This window comes from Capra hircus, chromosome 21 (genome assembly GCF_001704415.2).
Source record: "Capra hircus breed San Clemente chromosome 21, ASM170441v1, whole genome shotgun sequence".
Lineage (NCBI taxonomy): Eukaryota > Metazoa > Chordata > Mammalia > Artiodactyla > Bovidae > Capra > Capra hircus.
This window is the reverse complement of record NC_030828.1, coordinates 67371702-67395615: the sequence shown is the minus strand read 5'-3', so window position 1 is coordinate 67395615 and position 23914 is coordinate 67371702. Positions and strand designations below refer to the sequence as shown.

The following is a 23914-nucleotide window of genomic DNA, read 5'->3' as shown; positions in this document are numbered from 1 at the left end:
AGCATGTTGACTATAGTTGGTAATACTGTGTTGTGTATTTGGAAGTTGCTAAGAGAGTAAACCTAAGAAGTTCTCATCACAAGTAAAAAAAATTCTGTAGAGTGCTAAGAAGAGTGATTATTTTTTTAGCTCAGAAGAGAACACATTTCAATCCATGAAAAGTTTCTGAAACTGAACAGATTCAATTTAACAAACACTACCTACTCTCTAGGGAGATTTTGTTAAGTGCAGGAATTAAGAGATGGATTTAGGTCAGTAGTATAATTTTGGACAATTACCTAACTTTTCTTCGATTTCTTCGCCTTAAGATGTAGCTGACACGTGGCAAAGCACTCGGCAGGGCCCCTGGCACAAGGCCAGGACTCAGTCAAGGTTCTGTACTGACAGAGCCCTCTGACATGCTGGGCAAACACCATGTTCCTGGCTTGTAGTTAGGCCCCACAGTGCCCTGGACAGACTCCGTCAGGCTGCGGCCACCTGTCTGCACCGTCACCACTGGTTTTATTTATTTCTTGTCAGACTATGCAGTCTTTCCATCTCACAGACATTTTTGGAGTAACTAGAAACAGCCCTTGACATGGAGGATCTCATCCAGTGGAATAGAGTGCAATAAGAAACATCTGCAGCAGAGCTAGTGATCCCAACAGGGTGACACTGTACACAGGGGCTCGGGGGCAGGGCTTTGCGGGCGTAAGAACAGAGGAGCGAAATGTTGTGTCGTTTCAATGCTACAATCCTAGGCAGGCTATACAGTCCCACAACACTTACACTAGGGACAGTGGAGCTCTTCTTCCGTTCCGGGATATCCGCCTTGTTAGGGTTACTTGCGTTCCCGAGCATGGGACTGGCTGGAGCAACCCCCTTTCCTCCAATAGCACTGGTGCCTGGTTTCCGGCAGGGAACTCCGTCTTCCTTGAGGTCATTGTCTGGAGTGCTGGTCTGGCTCCTTTTTGGATATGCCACAACTGAAGGAATAGCTGGTCCAGCTAAAATAAAGAATTCACTTTTTAAAAGTCAGAGTATTTTATATTCTGAATATTTTTAAAATTTTATATTTTATCATGAAAATAAACTTTATAAGATGATCCAAGATTTCTATTCATCTAATATAAAACTGTAAAATCTTCTAAGATGATTCCCATTCATGTATGCTTTCCCTATGCAATGAATTAAATTTTAAAATTTTACTTACTAGTCCCCAACTTTCTAAAAGGGTTTTTGTAACCTAGTAAGCTTATACAGTGGTCCTCAAACACCTCCACAGGTGTTCCTGGACAGATCAGTAAGCACACACATCATGCAGAGTAACTGCTCCAACCTGACACATCTGAGTGAATCTCACCCTTGCTATACAAGAGATGCCTTCACCTTTTGGAAAGAACAGTACAGATTTACAGGCCATTTCTCTTGACACTTTATCTTGCATCTTTTTTAAAGCACTCATGCTCGTCTAGATAAACAGGAATTTGAGTCGATGAGGAAAGGCAGTACAAGCAGAGGAAAGCATGTTCCTCATGCAAGTGACTGGGAGGACAGGGGTGCGGGGTGCTGCAGCTGGCGTCCACTCCCAGGAGGGCGCTCAGGGGCATCCCAGGTGGCAAGTAACTGATGTCTTGCAAGAAATCATCTAGAAACTGTGATGACACAGGAGATCTGGAGTTCAAAGAATTTTGGAGATGAACAAGATGACTTGCATGTTCATTATATATAATGTCCAGTGGTGATCTTAAGACACAGCACCAAATGCTCAACAATTATGTTGAGAAAAGATTTTTATATACTTAGGTCTATTAAAAAAATGGATGGGAGGGAAAGGGAGGGACTTTGAGTTTGCGTCACAGTCCTCTGACTATACACATAGGATGGGCAAACAACAAGGCCTTACTGTGCAGCAAAGGGAACTGCAGTCAATATCCTGAGATAAGCCATAATGGAAAAGAGTATAAAAACAGTGTATACTTAGGCATAACAGAGTCACTCTGCTGTACAGCAGAAATTCACACAACACTGCAAATCAAGTATATTTCAATAGAAAAATAAAACAATAAAAAAATAGGATGAAGTGGGGTACAGAAAAGCTACCTCTTGGACAAAAATCTAAATGGTAAGCCTGGAGAATTCCCGGGTGGTACAGTGGTTAGGACACTGCACTTTCATTGCCAAGGACTTGGGCTCTACCCCTGGGTGGGGAACTAAGACCTCACAAGCCACTCAGTGCGACCAATAAATAATAAGTATGTAAACAGTAAATCTATTTGGAAATGAATTAAAAATGAACAGAAATTTGATTTCATTTATGGGAAGAGAACAATTAAGCTCCCAGTTTGGCAATTTTAACATATAAAACAAAGAATCAGCCAAATGTAGGATGATACTACCCTTAATACTTATTTTTATTCTCACTATCATGATACATCCAATGACATTCTAAACCTTTACGATTACTGTATCAATTTGTTTTAAACATCTATTACTTTGATTAAGAAAATAATTTTTTTTTCCATTGTAGGATTTGAGACTGTGCATGGAGATGGCTGTTGACACAGCCCACTGGCCTCTTTCCTTCAGGCCACTCCGGTTTCACCTGCATCGTGTGCAGCGTGTTCAGTCCTACACACTTTACCCACATGCACAGATTCATGAGTTCACCCTCCGCCAAGACACAGAACAGTTCTGTCTCAAGGATTTCGAGGGCGACCCTTCACAGCCACCTCTATTCCTTCCACAAGGCCCTTTCCTAAATCCTGGCCAATCCATTCTCACCTCTGTAACTCCCTCATTTCAAGAATGTTATGTGAATAGTCAATGTAACCTTCTGAGATTGTTTCCCCCTACTCAGCATAACTCCTCCAAGATCCATCCAAATTGTTGTATTTATCAACAATTTCCTCCTTTTCATTGCTGAGGAGTGTTTCGTGCTGTGTTCCATATCACACAAAAAAGTGACTGTTCTTTTTTATCTTTTAGGGGTGGAGTGGGGTGTACTGCACAGCTTTCCAGATCTTAGTTCCCTAACCAGGAACTGAATCTGCACCATGAAAGTGTCTAGAGTCTTGACTAACCACTGGACCACCAGGGAATTCCCCCACATATGACTTTTATATAGTCCAATTTGTTAAGTCTTTTCTTTTGTGGCTTTTAGTCCTTAACAAGTCCAAATTACAAAGAAATCATCTCATTTTTTTAAACATTTTTCTGCTGTTTATATATTTACATCTTTATTTCAATTGGAATCCAACCTTGTATAGGATGTGAGAAATGGGTGCATTCTTTTTTTCTGATCACTACCAACTACCCTAATACCATTTATTAATAGAACAGTGAGTCTTCAGCCTTTTTTATTTATTTTTTTAATAAAAGAATCCCTTACAAATCTGATGAAGAGCTCCCTTCGGAGGAAAAAATGCACACACATGGCAGCAGGGTGGGGGGTGTTCACACGTGGGACCCAAACGACAAACACACACAAAATCTGTCGCAGTTTCACAGAAGCAGGCATATACGAGTCCACGGCGTTGAGAGCTAGAGGACGTGAGGAGAGACGAGGGTGGGAGGCTGGGCTGCAGTTGGACTGGCCAGGCTGCCTGCTGCACCCGGCGCCAAGTGGATGTGCTCTACTAGACCCTAGTCCTTGGAACCCAGCCCAATCTTAGCACTTATATGAACAGTGCCAGAGGCATAATCAATTCTCCTTTTATTGCTGACCACTACCTTCATCCCCCCAAAAAGTAAAAAAGAATGTGGAATTGGGTCTGTGATCTATGTACAGAATTTCCTGAAATGCTCCTTTGTGAGTTTCTTTTTAGTATTAAAGGCTCCAAGAAGGTAGGATGATTACTACTATAAAAGCACTACTACAAGCGGCAGTGGGTGGGTGAGCGGACTGAGCCCCCGAAACCAGGGACCAGGAGTGCTGGATTCTGTCTCGAGCACTTCCACTTCACCTCAGAAGACCTGGTGAGCAATCCTGACCTATTTCTTTATTGCCAACATGGGGGTTTGGCGATCTCTTTTTAGCTCTACAATCTTCTGAGCTGGGAAAAAGGGCATTACTAATCCAGACAGATTCTGCTTAAGGAAGAATGAACTTACTAAGACAGTCATTAGGGACATGAGAAAACTAATACCAGGTTTCTTCCAGGATTTAGGAACAATTCTCTTTAAATTCAGAGCAACACATAGGCATTTCACTAATTGCTCTGTATTTAGTACACAGAAAAACCCCTCCTTGCTAGCAACTAATATGAACACGAAAGACTGAGACCCAGATCAACACTTGATTTACAAATGCCATCTGCAAAATTCTGGCATCAGACAAGCTCTGAGCTCTTCAGTTACACCCTGGAAAACAGCAGACGTGCAGACAGCTTACTGACAGCATCAGCACAACGTGCTGCTTCAGCCTAAACCACCCAGAGGCATTGGCAGCAGGAAGAGAAATAGAAACCGAGCAAAGGGTCATCACTTTCGGTACAAAGCCAAAGCTGTAGACACCTGGAATACTTTGTACAGTTCTAAGCGCCAACTCTCAAGGTGGAAGAACACAGGAGGACAAAGCCCAGGGAAGGGAAGTGAACTAAACAAAGAAATGAACGAGGATTCCACGTGAGGATGTGTTTTTAAAAGTCAAGACTAGGCCAACATAAATTTGTCCACTGGAATGAACGGAATTAACACGTGAATAAATGCAATCTGCTAGAGTCTCTGGATCCCAACAAACGGGGCTACCTTGAAGGCAGAATAATTGTCACGTTTGGTAAGCATCCTTCTGGGTCCTAAGTCTCATGAAACATTCACTCTATGGTGAAAATGTAAGAGTGAGGGTGTTTAGACACATGGACAGTTAAGAGTGTGGTTGAGAATGACATGAGTCAAAAATTTGGACCAATTAAGGCAGAACTGGTGTACTATACATTTTCCAGGGCTGTGCTGTCCATTGTGGTAGCCACTGGCCACATGTGGCTTTATAAATTTAACTTCGACAAAAGTGAAAATCACTTTCTCAGTTCAAGTGCTTGATAAATTCCCACGTGGCTCAGGTTTCTACCCAGTCAGGCCTTAGTCAACCCAAGACTACTGAGTGTACCAAGGAGATCAGAGCCTGCAGCGCCTGCAGGACTGCTTTGCAAGAAACGCTAGGAAGGGCAATCAAGCAACCTTAACCCCAGGAGGCCATAAGCAAAAGGATGCTTGGCAATGTCAGGAGGCTTCTTGGTTAATGGGAGGCCTGGAAAATGCTGGAATGATCTCAAACTTACTTACCATGGTCACTGTACCGCCTCTGCTTCTGGCTTGAAGAGACACTTCTCTGCACTTTGTGGTGAGGAGACTGGCCAGTACTGTTGTTGAGGTCGCTGCTCGGCCTAACCTTAGCAAGTGAAAGATTGCTGCTAGAACTGGAATCACTAGCATCCAGCTAAGAGAAAATGAGAAGAACAGAGCAAACCACAACACGAGCCCAAATGGTTTATTATGAAACTAAACTTCTTGTAACACACAAACCTCTTAAAAATTGTTCATTTAGAGAGAAAAACCTCAGTGTACAAAAGAGACAACCCTAAACTCAGGCAAAAGTATTTTTCTAACTACTGGAAAAATTCACACACGGATAGATATTTATGTTCTTCTAGGCTTTTTCAAAGAACTAAAAATGCTCTATTTCATCTGATACTTTACATCATTTTAAAACTATTACTGACTACATAGGTTAACTTAACAAAAGCCAAGTTATTAAAGGTTATTATCTTAAAGCTAAAATAGTAGCTCATAATAGTCATAGGAGTTAGATCAGTCATTTGAAGGTAAATTTAAAAATATTGTTACACACACTAAAAAAACCCCAAAACAAATTATTACATGAGCTAATAATTTGCAAAAAGGATATTATACATTTTTATCTGGTTATACTTACCTCTGAAGATTTTCTCCCCAACAATAAATACGTAGCTGTGATTTCATCATACTTCATCTTACTAAGAGATTCTTGAATTTCTTCTTGTGTGTAGCCCATTCCCACCATAATATCTAAAAGAAGGGCATGATACAGTTTACGGGTTTCCTTTGGTTAGGAAATCATTACATTACAGAGTAAACTAATTTCCTTTATCTGACCGAAAAGATCACACATTGTTTTAACATAAATGGGCAGCTGGCTTATTTCTGAGCTACTGAGTACTATTACAGGGCCTGAAGATGACTTCCTAAATATGACAAAACATATTAGCTGCTTCATGTAATCTATACTTATCCCCGTTATTATCCCCGTTTTGGTGGATTGTGTCCCACTCTTGTGATCCCATGGACTGTAGCCCACCAAGCTCCTCTGTCCATGGGATATTCCAGGCAGGAATAGTGAAGCAATTTGCCATTTCCTTCTCCAGGGGATCTTCCCGACTCAGGGATTAAACCTGGGTCTCCTGCACTGCAGGCAGGTTCTTTACCGACTGAGCCATCAGGGAAGCCCATCCCCGTTTTGGGTGTACACATATAAATGAAGGGAAAAGTATGTCACTGGCACACACACCAGCATGCAGGCACAGAGTAATTACCTATTCTTTTCTGGTCTGAGATGTCCAGTTCTGGTTCAACAAACGGTTTCAGCTCATCATCCTCATGCCCTGCGTTGATCCACCTGTCCTTCATGATTTGCTGCAACGTGAACTGGGTCGTTAGCAGTATAAATGAAGCATTCTGATAATCACAATATTTAGGGAAATTCATTCTCAACATTTCATCAATTATGGTTCAAACGATAACTTTTTAAAAATGTCTCAATCTTGCTTAAAAAAAAAAACCAACCAGGATAGTATTCAATACGTCATACAAACTAAGCAAAATTCTAAAAATACTTTTAAAGACTCTCCAAAGTTGCTCTTTATTTCCACTTATGTGATTACCTCTAGAGTGCCTCGTTTTATTGGATTTAGCACCAGGAAACGTTTGAGAAGGTTTTCACAGTCTGTGGACATGTAGAAAGGGATTCTGTATTTCCCTCTTAATACTCGCTCTCTCAGTTCCTTTGGGGAGGTAGAGAGGAAAGAAAACCTCTAAGTCAACTTTTAGGTTAAAAAAGAACCCAACTGCCCCACTGAAACAACACGGACACGTCACCTCTTGTCATCTGACAAAACCCTTTGAGCTCTCCTGAAGGACAAGGGTGCCAAGCGCTTCATTTACCTTTAGGTTCTGCCCGTCGAAGGGGAGCGACCCGCTGACTAGAGTGTAAAGAATGACGCCGAGGCTCCACACGTCCACTTCTGGCCCGTCGTATTTCTTGCCCTGGAAGAGCTCTGGGGCCGCATACGGAGGACTGCCACAAAACGTATCCAGTTTACTGCCAACAGTAAATTCATTGCTAAAACCAAAGTCAGCTATTTTAATGTTCATATCAGCATCTAACAATAGATTTTCAGCCTAGAGGGAAAACATCAAGACAAAAATGAAATTTAACAAAAAATATAATGAACTGTGATAGAATTAGGCATTTCATAAAACCTTTTTGTAATGATATAAACTTAATATATCCTAATGAATAAGAAAACATTCTTTCTAGAGAGAAAAAAAGAGGAGGTAATTCAGAATACCTAATGTTCTAGCATTAACAACCAACAAGAGGTATACGGTGCAGCGGTCCCTCGGTCTTCTGAGGGCACTGGCTCGGACCCTGTGTACACCATCCTCCACCATCATATAAAACGGTCCAGCCAGCCAGCCCTCCTAAGCCATAGATGCAGAACCTGGGGATATGGGGGCCCAACTGTATAGATCAATTCCAGCACCAATTTAAACAGCAAATGTTCATGACAGAACAATATTGGAAGAGCTTTTTCAGCTAAGAATAAGGGGCTTTTAAAAAACAGATCCTTCTAAGTATCCTTCTAAGTGGACAGTCACATTTCACAAACACTGCTAAATAAGGTGTATAATGGCTATTACTGAGAAGAAGGGTATCCTAAACTGCATTTAAGACAGAGATCACAGTCATGCCTGCTTGTCTTAACAGACATTTATCACATGGCAATTATACACCAGGTGTTATATTATTGTCTGGATGCAAAGACAGACAGGGTCCTGGCCTCAGAAAGCTCACAGTTTACAAAAGGAGGGGAGGAAAACCTGCTGCTACACCCCGGGCCCTCAGTGCTGTGACCGAGAAGAGGGGAGTGGTGGGCCCGGCACTGAGAGGTGCGAACCAGATGGACGGAAACCACTGCGAGGATTAGGTGACGGCAGTGGGTGTGTCAACGCGAGAGATTTTAAGCAGAGTAACAGTCTGAAAACCCATAGGGTGAGACAGAACACAGTTTGCTCAAGAAACTGAAAGGCAGAGTACAGTAGAGAAGGCTGGAGACATGGCTATGGCTGAATTACAAATAGCCAGTTGAGCGACTTATATTCAGGAAGTTTAGCTTTTTATCCTATGGGCAATGGGAAGCCACGGAAAAGTCATTCAAGCAGGGAAATGACAAGTTTTATTTGCGTGTGTGTGTGTGGTTTTTTAAAAAACATTTACTTACTTATTTGGCTGTGCTGGGTCTTAGTTGTAGCATGTGGGATCTAGTTCCCTGACCAGGGATTAAACCTGGACGCCCAATGCAGGGGGCCCAGAGTCTTAGCCACTGGACCTCCAGGGAAGTCCCATGACAATCTTATTTGTGTTTTTAAAGGACCATTCTGGTTGCAATGTAGGAAAGAGGCAAAATTGGAAGCAGGGAGGACCAGGCAAGAGGCTAGTGTAGTGATACGGTCCCAGACGCCAGGGGACTAGAACTGGACAGTGCGAGCGGGGACAGAGAAAAGCAAGCTCAGCAACACCCAGGGAGCAGCAGCAGGGACCTGGGGACCGAGGGGTGTCAGAGCAAAGGAGACAGAGGCACCCGGGGTACATCAGTCGCCACAATGAGAAATACAAATTTAAGTTTAGCAAGGAAGAGTTTAGGTATTTAACATGCTAAATCAAGCTGCCTGAGGGGTGCTGAGGAGGTGACCTTTTGTCAGCTGGACACTGGGTCCTGGAAGAGAGCTCTGGATGCAGGAACAGATCTGGGGATTAGCAAACCAGAGGTGATGGAGTGAGTGTGAATGCAGCAGGGTGGGTGAACAGAGCAGCAAGCAAATCAGTCAGTAACAGCTCTGTGAGGAGAGAGAGGAAGTGACGGCAAGTTAGGGAAGAATCTAGGCAATGTTTGGAGAAAAATGGCTGTGAAGGGGAAGAGAATAAAAGGGTATACTGGGAAGAAGGACTGGGGTGGGAGGTTCTTGGGTAGAAGAGAGTGTGGATGTAAGCACGTTTTACACATGCTGCTAGTGAGGTGCCAGCAGAGACAGGAGGTGAAGAAGGAGGGGTGGGAGGAGGCAGCACAGCAGCCTGGGAGGGAGAGACACAGGTCCTGAACGCCAGCGGGGTCCGCAGCAGTGCTGTGCTGTCCTGTAACAGGAAAACTCCGCAAGGTCAAGGGTGGATGCAGGTGCAGCTAAGTTGGAGGGCCTGCTGGGAAACAGGAGTTTCTGTCTGCTGTTTCTATTTTCTCTGTGAAATAGGAAACCTGAGCCTATGCCAGGAATGCGGGCAAAGGCGGAGAACCGTGCAGTAGGTCTCAAATAGCCGCTGCTGTTAGCAGGAGAGAACGCTGGCTGGGGAGACAGACGGGCGCGGGCAGCCCTGAGCGTGCTGTCCAGGGCAGGCGTGCATTTCTGGGTGTGCTCAGCTGTTGGGTGGTGGGCGATTTTCTCCAGAGACCAACAATGTGCTGCTTTAACTAAAATGGAGACTAAGCCTTAGGATTCTTTTTAAATTTAGTAACACAACCTAGTATGTCCCTCACCCGTGTCGTGAGCAGCAGGAGCTGAGTGAGGGCAGCGCGGCTCACCTTGAGGTCTCTGTGAACGATCCGCTTCTGGTGGCAGTACTGTACTGCAGACACGATCTGGACGGGAGAGGCAAGGTCATGATCGTTACTGCTGCAGACTCGCGACCAAGATGCAAGCATGCCTCTAAGGCTTACACATGCAAAGCACTCAGTGGGCACTTCAACAGCTATGTGGGTCTCTAAAGATAACTATCTTATGCTTCATACCTTTCAATTTGGAAAGACTGAGGGGTGAGCGCAAGAAGAGCTAGGCGAGGCTGTTCTTTCCAGTTTTAGCTATTAAGTCTCTTCTCAGGCCCTGTCCCTCAACATTCCAGTTATTTCTAAGTGTGGTGCCGGGGCCCAGCAAACCAGTGGGACCCAGAGGGCCCTGGACGCTCAGGCCCAGAATCAGAAGGCTCTCCATGCCCACGTCATCAGCTCAGAGCCAAGCCAGCAGTTGCGGACCCGCCACACCTGGTGTTCAATCAGGTTGGCTCTCCTCTGCCAGGCTGCTCCTGACCACACTCTCTTCCTTTTGGCTAATGTAGGTTCAAGGACAGCAAAAGTGACTTCACCTAATGACCAGCGTCCTCTTTCTTAAAATGGAAGAATGAATATTGCAATGTATGTGAACTGCAAACTATTAAAACTATTACGTGCTTTATCAGTAAGAATCTCTTCTACACTTAGCAAATGATACCCTTTTATTTAGCTACCTTAGGATTACTCCTGGGATTAGCACTGCTATTATTACTATTATTTTCAGCTGCGCAGCGCAGCACAGCTTGCAGGATTTTCGTTTCCCAGCCCTAGGGATTGAACCTGGGTCCTCAGCTGTGACAGTGCCGAGTCCCAAACACTGGACCGCCAGGGAATTCCCTGATCGGCACTGTTAAATAACTGCTCTAGAAATTTCACACTTACTACCAACTTTCAAGACTCTTTTTCTAAAACTTTATAAGCTTTATTAAAGTTTTATACGATTATAATAATTTTAGGAAATACAGGAAGTACATACAAGAAAATGCTTTTATAACCATCAAACAGAGATGACATTTCCTATTATTTTGGTGTATTTGCTTCAAGTCTTTGGTATTATGTATGTGTACTTTAATATATATGACTACATACATACAAAACTGCAGCTATAATGAAAATACTGCTTGTTTCTCCAATCATCAACTTTCAGTTTAAGCAACATGCACCTAACTATACTGGACACAAAAACTCAGAGAGGGCTGATCTATTGGTTGATATTGGTTCAAAATAAGCAGCAAGGATATGCTGGGTTGGGGTTGGGAATGATGCCAGAATCAAGGTTTCACTGAGCAGCTTCCTACTTTATAAAGTGAATATGAAGATCAGACCCACTCAGTCACCTAGAGGCACACAAATCCCAAGCCAAGACACCGGTTCTAGAGCATCTGTTATCAACAACGTTGCTGCATTCTGTCAGCATGAAAACTGGGAAAGTGAAATAGATTTGTCTCCCCAAAGGAACAGGTTTATTGCTGAGGCCACAATGTTATCTTACTTCTGCCTGATCCAACTTTCCCAGTCCCTTCGTCCCGCCCCCTGCCCCCATCGTCAGATTTCTCTCATAAATTATTTTCAAATTCTACTTTTGAACCAGATTTGACACTTACCTACCATTTCTCAAAGAGAATTTCTCTTCTTTTACCTCCAAACAGCGCAAATGCCACAACAACTTGGAAGTATTCCACTTTAAATTATTGCTTTTTCACATTCTGCTTTTAATGTAAAAGTAGTTATTTCCATGGAAGGCTGAGAACCTAGGTTGAGTCCCAGGTTAAAATAAGAAGGCAAGCCTAATTCACTTCTAGTCACACATGAAAAAGTAGAGGTAGCAACACAAGCACCCCCCCAAGGAAGAGCAAGGAAAGAGGACGGAGCCAGGAATCTATTCTTCTCTGGAAATAAGAAACTAAAGCAGCATGATCAGTGACTAGGATGAGAGTGGCGAAGGAGGTGGGAAGAGGAAAGACCATCTGCTGATGAATATGGAAAGAAGGGCCTATTTCTGACAGAAAACAGATGAAGCACAGTGTACTCTGTGTGTGTGGCATACCTTTGTCTTCTCTGTAAACAGGAAAACTTTCTATTTAGTCAAAGTAATGAGGACTTAAGTTTTTAGATCCTCCAATAAAACAAAAACAACATGCTTTTGGAAAGCATGGCAATTAGAAACAGCAAAGTGGAGGCACCAATATCATGCCTGACCTTTCCAGGTTTACACGCACGAACTTAAGGAAACACTATGGCAAGGAGAAAAGACGCCATTAATTATAAGCACTGTGAATCAAGTCATTAACTGTAAAAGCACATAAACTAATAGACTTCTCAACTACATGCTTCAGAATTTGTGCCGGAAATTTTTAAGATGAAAAGCTGTGTGACTTCCCTGGTACAGTGGGTGGGAATCTGCCTGCCAATACAGAAGACACAAGTCCCATCACGTGTCCGGGAAAACCCCACATGCTGTGGAGCAATTGAGCGCCTGCGCCACAACTACTGAGCCGGCAAGCCTGCAGCCCGTGCTCTGCAGTAACAGAAGCCCGAGCACCACGAGGAAGAGGAGCCCCGCCCACCACAACTAGAGAAAGAGGGCCCAAGCAAAGCAATGAAGACCCAGCACGGTCAGAAAATAAAAATTAGAAAGTGATAAATGTCCAAGTCTCCTTGACAAGCCCGATCCTAGCTGGGAGATGGGTGGAGAAGCAAGAAGAGAGGGGCCAGAGATCCAAGCGCCACACTGCTTCCCTGCAGAAGGTCCAGGCTCACAGCTGATATGAGGGCTGGCAGGAGCCCTTTCCTCAGAGTCAACAAATCACACTCACATAAATATTTGCAAGTCACACTCATCTGAGTAGAAAGGAATTCCAGTTTATAAGGCAAAAAAATCTTGATTTTCAGGTGGCCAATTTATAAAAATTAAGAGTACAGATATGGAAAGGGCCAAACAGACTTGTTTTGTAACAAAGAGAAATTTGAGCTTCCTTCCATAGACCACAGAATAAGTGATATCAAAACTGGAAAGGACTTCAGAATTAATCAAGTAGAACTTCCTCTTTTTATAGTTAGGAAAACTGAGGATCAGAAAAGTTAAATGATGGTCAAAGTCTGATATGTAACAGGTTTTAATTCAAAGTATCATTAGGATGTCTTAAGATTTTAAAAGTAAATTTAAGCAACAGCAAAAGTTAAGACACTTATTTGTAAGTCCTTAACTGTAAACACTAGACTACGCAGATCAAAACCTTGAAAATCAGTTAAACCTGCCTTTATAAATATTGTGAAACCCTTAAAGACTCCTACCTGTACTTCCACCTTAACAACTTTACATGTGAATAGGACAAAAATTTTAATTTTCTAAAAGAAACGAGGCTCTACTGCAATTTACATACAGAACTTCAAACTGTGGGAGGATAGTTAGTTTAAAAGTAATAAAGTACCTGCTCCTTCCTTTTATCTGAATCTGAGGTGGGCAAATTATGGCCTGTAGGCTGAATATGGCCCACCACTCGTTTCTGCCAAGAAAGTATTGTTGGGAACACAATCATATGAGTGTATTCATCCAGATATTGTCTAAGCTGCTTCTACGCTACAACAGCAGAATTAAATAGTTGCATAAGACTGAATGGCCTACAAAGCCTAAAATTTACTAGCTGGTACTTTACAGAAAGAGTTTGCTGATGCCTACTCTAAGTAAGACCACACCATAACGATTAAGAATTTCAGTTTGGAATCACAGGTCCTGGCTCTGAATCAATGGAAGGTCTGCTATTTGCCAGGCATCAAATTTTGGGCAAATTATGTAATCTTCCTGTGCCTCAGTTTCCTTATCTTTAACAAATGAGCACAATGATCTTTTGGACTTGCCTCGTGGCTCAGAGGTTAAAGCATCTGCCTACAATGCGGGAGACCCGGATTCAATCCCTGGGTCGGGAAGATCCGCTGGAGAAGGAAATGGCAGCCCACTCCAGTATTCTTGCCAGGAGAATCCCATGGACTTCTAGAGAAGCCTGGTGGGCCACAGTCCATGGGGTTGCAAAGAGTCGGACACGACTGAGCAACTTCACTTACTTACGATGATCTTTACTCACAAGGCTGCTGCAAGATTTACATTAATGAAGGTAAAGGATTTAATCCAATATTAGTGGGTAAGGATCAATCAATAGTTACCTTTATTAGAGACTTATATCACATTTATGCTCAAAACCTACGTATTAAAATGAGTCTCTTTAAGGCAATGGGCAGAGACAAAGCAAGAAAGTAAGTAATTAATTCACAGGTTAAGTTCTGTTTGGTTTTGGCTTATGTAAGACAAAATCTATAATGAATTTTGAGATTGTAACACTTTTGCTAAAAATTGGAAACCGTTTTAATGCAATCACAAGTACTCAAAGACTTATTTTTTAAGGCTCAACTGTCAAAAAACTAAGGTTAAGAGTGGGACTTTAATTCCAATTACAAAGCTATAAATAAAACTCATAGCTATCTCTAGCACAGTGCTTTAGGCATGAAAGCATTTAATAAATTAATAAACTCTGTTGCACTGAACTGAATGGCCAACCCCTGCTCCATCCACCAGGCCTTATAGCATTTACAGAGGCAAACACTTGTTTGCTTCACGGTTTAAGCCAGATAATGTTATTTAATCAATAAACTCAACGTGCAACAAGCCATACCTGTCTAAATTTAGCTCTTGCTTCTTTTTCCTTCATTCTTCCATGTGCAACCAAATAGTCAAACACTTCACCTATAATTGAGAAAAATAAAAGTAAGCAGAAGTCCTATTTCTGAGCATTAACTTTCCCATAAATTAAAGATACTTCACTTTTAGCAATGCTGTAATTTTAATTTTTAAAATACAGTTATGAAGATAAACAGAAATATGTGGAATCGGAACTAACCCAGCCTTAACTATCGGAGAAGTTTACTGATAAAATCTTTTAAGTTATAGAAAAGCCTTAACATTAAATTCTCATATATTTCAACTGTGACACTTTTACCTTAAAGATTCTGCTTCCAGTATGCTTTAGTAAAAACTTGGTAATGAAAATTGAAAGTTAAAATGGAAATGTTATTTGTGTTCAAAGAAGGTGTTTTCACTATAGGATTGACAAAAAGTGTTTCCTAAATTCATTCATGCAACAAATAATTACTTAGAGTATACTAACTGATGAGAACTGTTCTCGGCTCTGGGGAAATACAGAAGTGAACAGACCAAAGTCCTTTTCCTCATGGAGTTTACATTGCAGGAGGGGGTAGATAGATAATAAGCAAATAAGTAAATATACAGTGTATCAGATGATAAAACGTACTGTGGAGAAGAGTGAGGGGAAAGAACCAGGGTGTGCGTGCGTGTGCACGCGTGAGCACTGTGCGCCCACTGTGAGGAGTGCATGCTGTAGTCAGCTCAAGTATTTCGATACTTAAAAAGCTTAGTTTCAGAACTTAAGTATTTCGGAGGAAAACGTTATTCTGAACTGTACATTAGTATCTCTGACTTTTGAACTTTCAGCCCTAACTCTGAATAAATTTTAAAATAATAAATGGGCATAAATATTTTCAAGTTATTACTGATTGCATAATGATCTTTTGAAAGGAATTACATATTGTTAATTTATACGACGTAATACATTTAACTATGGTGAATTATAAAATTAAATGTCAGTATCTTCTCCAAGAATGCCATTCTATCTACAGAATAAAAAATATGTCAAAAAAAGTGAAAAGACAAAGATGTGTGTATACCACATGGAACAGTTCTGACTTTTAAAAAAATTTATGGATTAAACCCAGTAGTTGTACAGTCACACAGATAATGTCAATGTAATTTTAAAATATTTTAGGATTCCAATGCAATATAAACCTGTTAAGAGATTTTGGAGCCATAAAGTCATACTCACAATCACTGTTATAAATCAGGCATACAACCCAGACTCACCCGCCACTCCCATTAAAAATGCACTAGCATCCAGGGAAAGCAACTAAATTAAAGATCTGCATGTCATTCACTAGAGGAAACCGCGAACAGCGGTTCTCCCCACCCATGTCGAGGCAGTTAGAAAGCCCTTGGTTTAGGCCCTGTCACTCACTGTGACCAGTGAGGAGACCATGGGCACCAGGCCAACTTGTCAGATGTTCATCTGTGAAAACTGGGCAGTTGCCCTGGATGACTTTCTGAGATTCTTTCCAATTCTAAAATTCTATGATTCTATAAAACTGAAAAATATGAGGCTAGGGAGGAGTAGGTAGCCAATTTAATGAAACTTTAGTTGTTCAGACTGGCAAACGTATCAACAATAAACAGCTGCCTTGGAGACAGAAGGTGCTTTGTTGAGCTGATTAAAACAAATGGCCCAAGCCAATAAACCACCACTGATCAGTGCTGTTATAATGTTAAGCAACGCACTGAGCCCTCGAAGGACTGTGTGGCCATGCCCACTGAGTAGTTCAGAAACATGCAACTTCTAAGGTCACACTGCCAATGAGGAGCACTGGCTAGACGGACTCCATGTTTCTTTTCCAGAGCCCATCCTTTCGGGATGGACACTTCTCCAATACAGAGCAACTGCTATGACCCTATGACCTAAAATAGATGAAACAAAAAGCCATGACTGACTGACCAATCAGGAGAGGCTGTGTGGTATCAGAAGGCTGGGGCTCCAGGCCTGGCAACATGACCACAGGGATATTTCCTAGCCTCCATCTCCTCACTCTCTTCCCTGCCTGGCCACATCACGGGCCCATTGTGGAAGTCGAAGGAGATCCAGTAAGAGGAAGAAGCACTTGTACACTGTGGAGGCCCCACAAAGGAGAGGGTTACGAACGGTAAGAGGAGTAGAGAGCATGGAACTCCTACAATTCATGAACTGAATTCAGCTCTTCCTACTACTCCTCAACTGTGGAAATCCCAACTAAAATCTCCAACTACACATATAAAATACGAAGCACACAACTAATAATGAACTGCTTCTGCTGCTGCTGCTAAGTCGCTTCAGTCGTGTCCGACTCTGTGCGACCCTATGGACAGCAGCCCACGAGGCTCCTCTGTCCACGGGATTCTCTAGGCAAGAATACTGGCATGGGTTGCCATTTCCTTCTCCAAATAATGAATTAGGAGTATGCAAAAGTGGTGTCAGGGGTGTGCCTGCTCTGCTCACAACAGATTTACAATCTTTTATTTAGTGGTCAACTCATCACAATGAGGCTGTGATTCAACTTTCTGTCTCCAGGTTTTACATTCTGGATCACAGGGCTTGAAATCGATACTGTGGAGTTAAACAGACCATGTCTCTAGTAGTTTAAAATTTCATTAATTCAACTCAATTCTTATTTGCTCAGAGTCTGCTATGTGCCAGGCACTGTACTAGAGGCAGGGAAAACACAAAGACAAACAGCAAAGCTTCTGCCTTTCACAATGAAAGGTCACGCTTGGTCCAAAGCCTACAGCACAGCACAGCCGTAACCGTGAAATAAGAATCTCTGTGAAAAAGAACAGCTATACATTCATTTCATAAAAATGTCTACATTTATATATCCTTACAGGCAAGGAATCACTAGTCTTTAATCTTTAAGGAAATCTAATCATATACACTGTGACCACCATTTCTGGCCTTGGGACACAATGGGCACCACTGATGCAAAAATCTGACAAACAAATCCATCCAACATGTAGTACACATTTATTTCAAACAGGCTAATGCATTGATGCTTTTGAAAATTCAAGTACTGGAATAAAAAAAGTGCTATAAATAATGGAATAACAGGGAAGGAAATTCTGACACACGCTACAACATGGATAAACCTTAAGGACACTGTGACATAGGAAGTCACAGAAAAGACAAATACTGTACGAGTCCTCTCAGATGAGCTCCCTAGAGTAGTCAAATCCATACAGACAGCAGAATGGTGGTTGCCAGGGGCTACAAGGAGGGAGGATGGGGAATTATTGTTTAATAGGAACAGAGTTTCATTCTGGGAAAATGAAAAAGTTCTGGAGATGGATGATGGGATTGGTTAAAAATGTGAACGTACTTAATGCCACAGAACTGTACACCTGAAATGGTTAAAACGGTAAACTTTATGTTATACCATAAAAAAAAATCCAAGTATTTGCATATTATCAATTAATGATGGTAACAATGAAATCTTAACAGCAACCCACTGAACTGCTAGGAATCAGCTTTTCTGATTCTCATCCTAGTGTATTATGATTCTGAAGGTTACATGAAACTCTATCAATTATCTATATGGGCAGTGAGGCTGCATATTCTTCTAAAAGAGAGAGACGAAAGGAAAACGATTTATAAATGCCTTACCTCCACTTGCGTACTCCATGATTAGGTAGAGTGTTTTGTCAGTTTCAATGACTTCGAATAACTTCACTAGGAGAGGAGAGAAGATACAGAGGAAAAAGAAACAAATGTCTGTATGTTTATACATATAAACTAACCACAAAAAGTTAACTTTTTCCCTGTCAATACCTGGCCCTCTAAAAAAAATGATTTTAAGAAACTTTATATTACAACAGCAGAAAAGATTTTATAAAAACATGGAATTCCATAAAAATAAACATAATTTCTGGGTTCTCAAACACTGTAACTTCAGGACGCACTAAGCAGTTTATCTGCTCTCCCTTCATGCCCCTGCAGGATGTCTGTATCTATCCTACTCCTGTATGTTCAAGTCCATTCACCTGTCATTGTGGGTTTAAGGATACATAGAATTCCACTTGAGACTTTTGTTGCTTAAGAAATTTATCACAATTCTCAGAGAAAAAGATTCCTTTCTTTTTTAATGATGTATATTTTATTTTTGTTTGTCCAAGCCATGCAGCATGCAGAATCTTAGCTCCTTCACCAGGGATCTGACCAGGGATCCAACCTGGGCCCTGTCAGTGAGCGTGCAGGGTCCTAACCACTGGACCACCAGGGAATTCCTAAGATTCCTTTGTTTCTATTCTAAAGCCAGAGATTGACAAATGGAACAGGTTATACTGAAAAGAACTTTTAAATTATTTTCAATGGGTCAGTGTGACTGCTATAGCAGTCTCTTATTACAGATAAAACTAATATTTCCATTACTGCTAATTCATAAAACCATAACAAGTCCATCAGAAATATGTAATTTTTAAATAAAACTGAAGTTGATTTCTAAAACTATCAAATCACTATGTCCTGTATCTATTTTGTTAATACATATGTTACAATTAAATTCAGCAAAAAGGAGAGCAGTGAGGGAGAATGCTAGTCTCTTCTATTGTGGGTTATTTTCTGATGCTTTAATACAGAATATTAAATCAAATCAGTAGCTTGCACAGTATTTGATGTGTTTGTCAAACTGGTGAGTTAAAACTATCATATCATTTCTAAGATGGCATATGTTCAGGTTGTTAAGAAAAATTATTTAAATAAATTTCAGGCATATGCTGGTAAACCGTCAACATATTAGTAAATTCTATAATTCCAATGCAGGGGGAATCCCCTGGCAGTGCAGTGGTCAGGACTCTGAGCTTTCACTGCAGGGGGCCTGGGTTTGATCCCTGGTTGGGAAACTCAGACCTGCCAAGCCAAAAATGAATTAAAAAATAAAATTCCAATGCAAATACTGGCTCTTCTAGGAAAACTATTTTAATCCAATGGGAATTTATATTTTCAAAGATATGTCATTTAGTAGTAAGCAGAGAACTTCAATCAGGGTACAACTTAAGAAAAACAAAACAAACTGGCTGGCTCTCGGCAGTGCGTTGGCGGTGGGGAGTTGGAGTTCGCAGTCCAGCGCTGGCTGGCTGCCCTCACACAGCTGCAGTGCAATATGGAGGCCTCTTGGCGCTGCCACATCCTGCCACAACCCTCTCTATTCTCCCTAGCCCTGTCACAACCCAGATAAGGATCGTTCACATCTTAACTAACATCACCAATAAGGGGATAATGGCTTGGTAGCATTTGAAATATTTTTAGATGGTAGGACCTATTACTATATAACAAAGCAGTTGTTTTATTTTAAAAGATCTGCATTATGCATGGAATCAACACTTTCCACTGAGGTGTGTACACAGGGTCAGCTTTCATGTTGTTCCTACACCTATGATGAGGGCAGGACCATGACCCACCCTCATCTTTAGACACACCTCACTGCATAAAGCAAGAGGACATAGAAAGCAGGTCTGTACAGTGTATAACAATCCACACCCAAAACCTGTATTAGATAGGAAGTACCCTGGTATGTTTTTCTTGGCTGTGCTGAGCAGCATGTAGGATCTTAGTTCTCTCACCTGGGATCGAACCTGCGCCCCTGCACTGGAAGCATGGAGTCCTAACCACTGGACTGACAGGAAATTCCCTTTATTTTTTAAAATATGTTTCAACGCACCATTATTTTCTTAGGGATACAGCCAGAGCAAAGAACACCCTTGAAAACTTTAGCTTACTGTAATTCCCTCTATCTAAAATTTAGGTACAATTACGACATTTTGATATATTAAAATTTAGAAAATTACAATCTGATTACAGACGTTTCTACTAAATTAAAGCTTTACATTTAAATGTTTAATACTGAATCTTTTAACCTATCTTTAGCGATTTCAAAAAGTTAACAGAAATGATCAACTACACACACACACACACACACACACACACACACACACACACACATTCTAAAAGTGTACCTGGAATGGGAGAAGGGAAGAAATCTCCTGTCACTTCTGGAATATATGTTTAACTTTATGAAAAACTTTCAAGAATGCATTTACACCCAAAAGTATTTAAGAAAGCAGAAAGTACCTATGTTTGGATGATTTAAAATCTTCATTATTCTTACTTCTCTGAAGAGCTAAAAAACAAACACACACACAATCCCCCCAACACACATTATTAAACATTATATTCCACAGTAGCAATATAAATTAAATTTTTCTCTTAGATAACCGATTCACTGATAATGTTTAGTAGTCCACATCTAAGACATGGAAATTCAGAATAATTATGATGTAGTTTTGTTGTCTAATACTAAATGAGTCCATTTTAATGCTCCAATACTAATGCGTCAGTTTTATCATATGAAAAAGCAGAGTTCCCAGAGGAGGATGATATTTTGCTATTGTGAATTATACTTTGAATTATATTTTGCTATCTTGAACACAGAAATCAGATTTAAGCAGGAACAGTTTGTTATTAGACTTAGTCCGATTCATTATCTATCGAGGAATTGTAATTCTTCAAATCAAAACTTGTACAGTCCCAATGAACTGTATCATGAGTGTATTAGGTTGATAATTCCAAGCAATTCTATAAGGCTTTAAATAAAACCACTTCAAGCTGCCTAGCCATCACACAGAATAAGGCAGAATATTAAACTGTTGCTGTACAAACATGCTGCGAATTCAGAGGCGGGTCACAGCATCATGATCTGGGCTAATATGAGATCTCATAAAATAACAGAATTTCAAAGGCCATCTTAGACAACCCTCCTGCAAACCAGTGGAAACCAGAAAAAGAGAGGAAAGATATTCCAAGGTTCTCCTATCTTTCTATGGGGAATGTGGTTAGAACTAGTTTCCTAGCACCCGGGGCATCACAGCCTGGAGGAGGCAAGGCTGGAAAGAGGTCTGAGAAACAAGGAGCAGCTGCCCATGGGACGAGCAGCTGGGACTCTCCCTACACTTGTCTTTGTCCACTGGGTCTGACCTAGGAATGCATCAGCAACCTACAGGCATGGAGGCACAGCATCTGACCTACAAACAGCTCAGGGCTTAGAAAATGGAGTCAAGATCAACAGCCTTTCTGTCTACGATACTGGGCTTCCCAGGTGGTGCAGTGGTAAAGAATCTGCCTGCCAAACAGGAGCCACAAGAGACGCAGGTTCGATCCCCGGGTTGGGAAGATTCCCCTGGAGAAGGAAATGGCAACCCACTGCAGCATTCTTCCCTGGGAAATGCCATGGACACAGGGGCCTGGCAGGCTGTAAGTCCACAGGGTTGCCGAGAATCGGACACGCCTGAAGCAACTCAACAGGACCACCTAGAATCCTGGATCATCCACTAAGGGCGTGGGCTCCTTCTTCGTCTCCCTCTGTTAAGCAAACACAGGAGCCCTGCTTTCCCAATTCATTACAGGTGGACTTGTACCTATGATTTGAGCCTCCCAGTTATTTCTACGACTGTTAAATTAGGAGAGCGACAGGCTGGCTATCACACTAACTCAGCTCAGGACACTGTGTTTAGAATGAAGCCCTGACCATGGCCATGGCAGACTGCCTACACTTTCAGCCTCACCTCCAGGCACTCTGATTTCTCCCAGAACATACTAACTCCTTTCCTTACAATTTTTTCTCCTTTTCATCCTTTAAGTCTCAGGCAGATTCTCTGAAAACCTTATCTAAGTAGGTTTCCTTTGTTTTACATCAGCACTTCTTTCCCAGAATGTCTTTCACGTTGTGATAATACATTGTGTTTATCAGTTCATTTTTGCCGCCTCATCTACAGGGAGTGTGTCTGCCTCCTGTCACCAGCAGAACCTCGAAACCCAGCCTGGCACACAACAGGAACTCATTTGTTTGATAAATGCCTGCAAGAAAGTACTGACTACCAAGAAGTGTGGTTTGAGCCAGTCTCCTTCGCATTCTAATGACCACCCTGCTTTTAGATCCTGAGTAGCAGAATGCCTATGACAGGGTTGTCACAGTTCTGCTGGCAAAAGAGGCCCAATAAAAACAACTTACATCCTACTAGCAGCACAGCACTCCAACATCAGAACCAGAGAGCAGGAGAAAGACGGGGGCCTGCAGGGACCCAAGGGACAGAGAGCTCAGCTCTGCCTGCGGAGATGGGCACCATGGAGGTGACTGGATTTATGCAGTTCCGAATGGGCTGGGGATCTGAGCAAGACAGGGGGTGCAACCAGTGAAGGCTATTTCAAGAAGACCAGGTGCTCCATCTGGCAGAGCGCGGGTTTCCAGGTGTGGACTTTACGCCACCAGCATCAGAACATTAGGGTATCTGTGCAAACTATAGGTTCCTGGGTTCTACCTATCACTAGATCTGAAATGAACTTTGAGAATTTTACATTTCAACCTGCACCCCTAGTGTGGTGCTTTTAAAACAGGTCCACAAATACTTTGACAATCCTCCTCTCAAAAGGTAAAACTTAATATTCCTCCCTTTCAGTGTGGACTGCACTTAGTGGCTCACTTTTCATGAGGAGAGGAAAGCAGGGCGGTAGGGAGGGGGCTTCAGAGACTAAGCTGTAAAGGCACCGGGCCGCCCTCCCTGCCCTCACAGATCACTGATGGGCATGTCCTAAGGACATTAAGTACCTCAATGGATGGGCCCAGATGGCAAGGAAACGAGGACTCATACCTGTGGCTGGTGAGGAACCGCAGGCCCTAGACAAAAGCCAGGTGATAGGGCCTTCTAGAAGCAGATGCACCAGCCCCAATCAAACCTGTGGGCACCTGCAACTGCGGCTCTTCCCCAAAATATCTTGACAGCATCTGAGCCAGAACCATCCAACTAAGTTACTCGCAAACAGATGACTCAAAGAAACTGAGATAACACAGGTTCTAAGTTGCTAAGTTTTAGAGTAATTTTTAGAGAGCAGTAGTAGGTAATACACTAGAGGAAACACACTGAAGTTTGAAAACCAAATCTGTGTGCAGGTCAAGAAGCAACAGTCACAACAGGGCATGGAACAACAGACTGGTTCCAAATTGGGAAAGGAGTACGTCAAGGCTGTATGTTGTCACCCTGCTTATTTAATTTATATGCACAGTACATCATGAGAAACGCTGGGCTGGATGAAACACAAGCTGGAGTCAAGATTGTCGGGAAAAATATCAATAACCTCAGATACGCATATGATACCACCCTTACGGCAGAAAGTGAAGAGGAACCAAAGAGCCTCTTGATGAAGGTGAGAGAGAAGAGTGAAAAAGTTGGCTTAAACTCAACATTCAGAAAACTAAGATCATGGCATCTGGTCCCATCACTTCATGGCAAACAGATGGGGAAACAAAGCCAACAGTGACAGACTTTATCT

General features: G+C 41.9%; 1 protein-coding gene across 13 annotated transcripts in view; it reads right to left on the bottom strand.

Moving 5' to 3' along the window:
* Positions 1 to 23914, bottom strand: part of MARK3 (microtubule affinity regulating kinase 3) — a 111669-nt gene that overhangs the window by 17774 nt on the left and 69981 nt on the right. For 6 of the 13 annotated variants that reach the window (XM_018066071.1, XM_018066073.1, XM_018066075.1 and 3 more), the window contains exons 4-13: positions 20663 to 20711; positions 18200 to 18265; positions 14561 to 14631; positions 9825 to 9926; positions 7177 to 7413; positions 6897 to 7016; positions 6549 to 6648; positions 5912 to 6024; positions 5263 to 5416; positions 769 to 986 (exon numbers count right to left, since the gene is read on the bottom strand). In XM_018066071.1, the coding sequence (XP_017921560.1) occupies positions 769 to 986; positions 5263 to 5416; positions 5912 to 6024; positions 6549 to 6648; positions 6897 to 7016; positions 7177 to 7413; positions 9825 to 9926; positions 14561 to 14631; positions 18200 to 18265; positions 20663 to 20711 (1230 nt within the window). The remainder of the gene's footprint in view (positions 1 to 768; positions 987 to 5262; positions 5417 to 5911; positions 6025 to 6548; positions 6649 to 6896; positions 7017 to 7176; positions 7414 to 9824; positions 9927 to 14560; positions 14632 to 18199; positions 18266 to 20662; positions 20712 to 23914) is intronic. The other 7 variants (XM_005695427.3, XM_005695429.3, XM_005695430.2 and 4 more) reach the window with 3 other exon arrangements.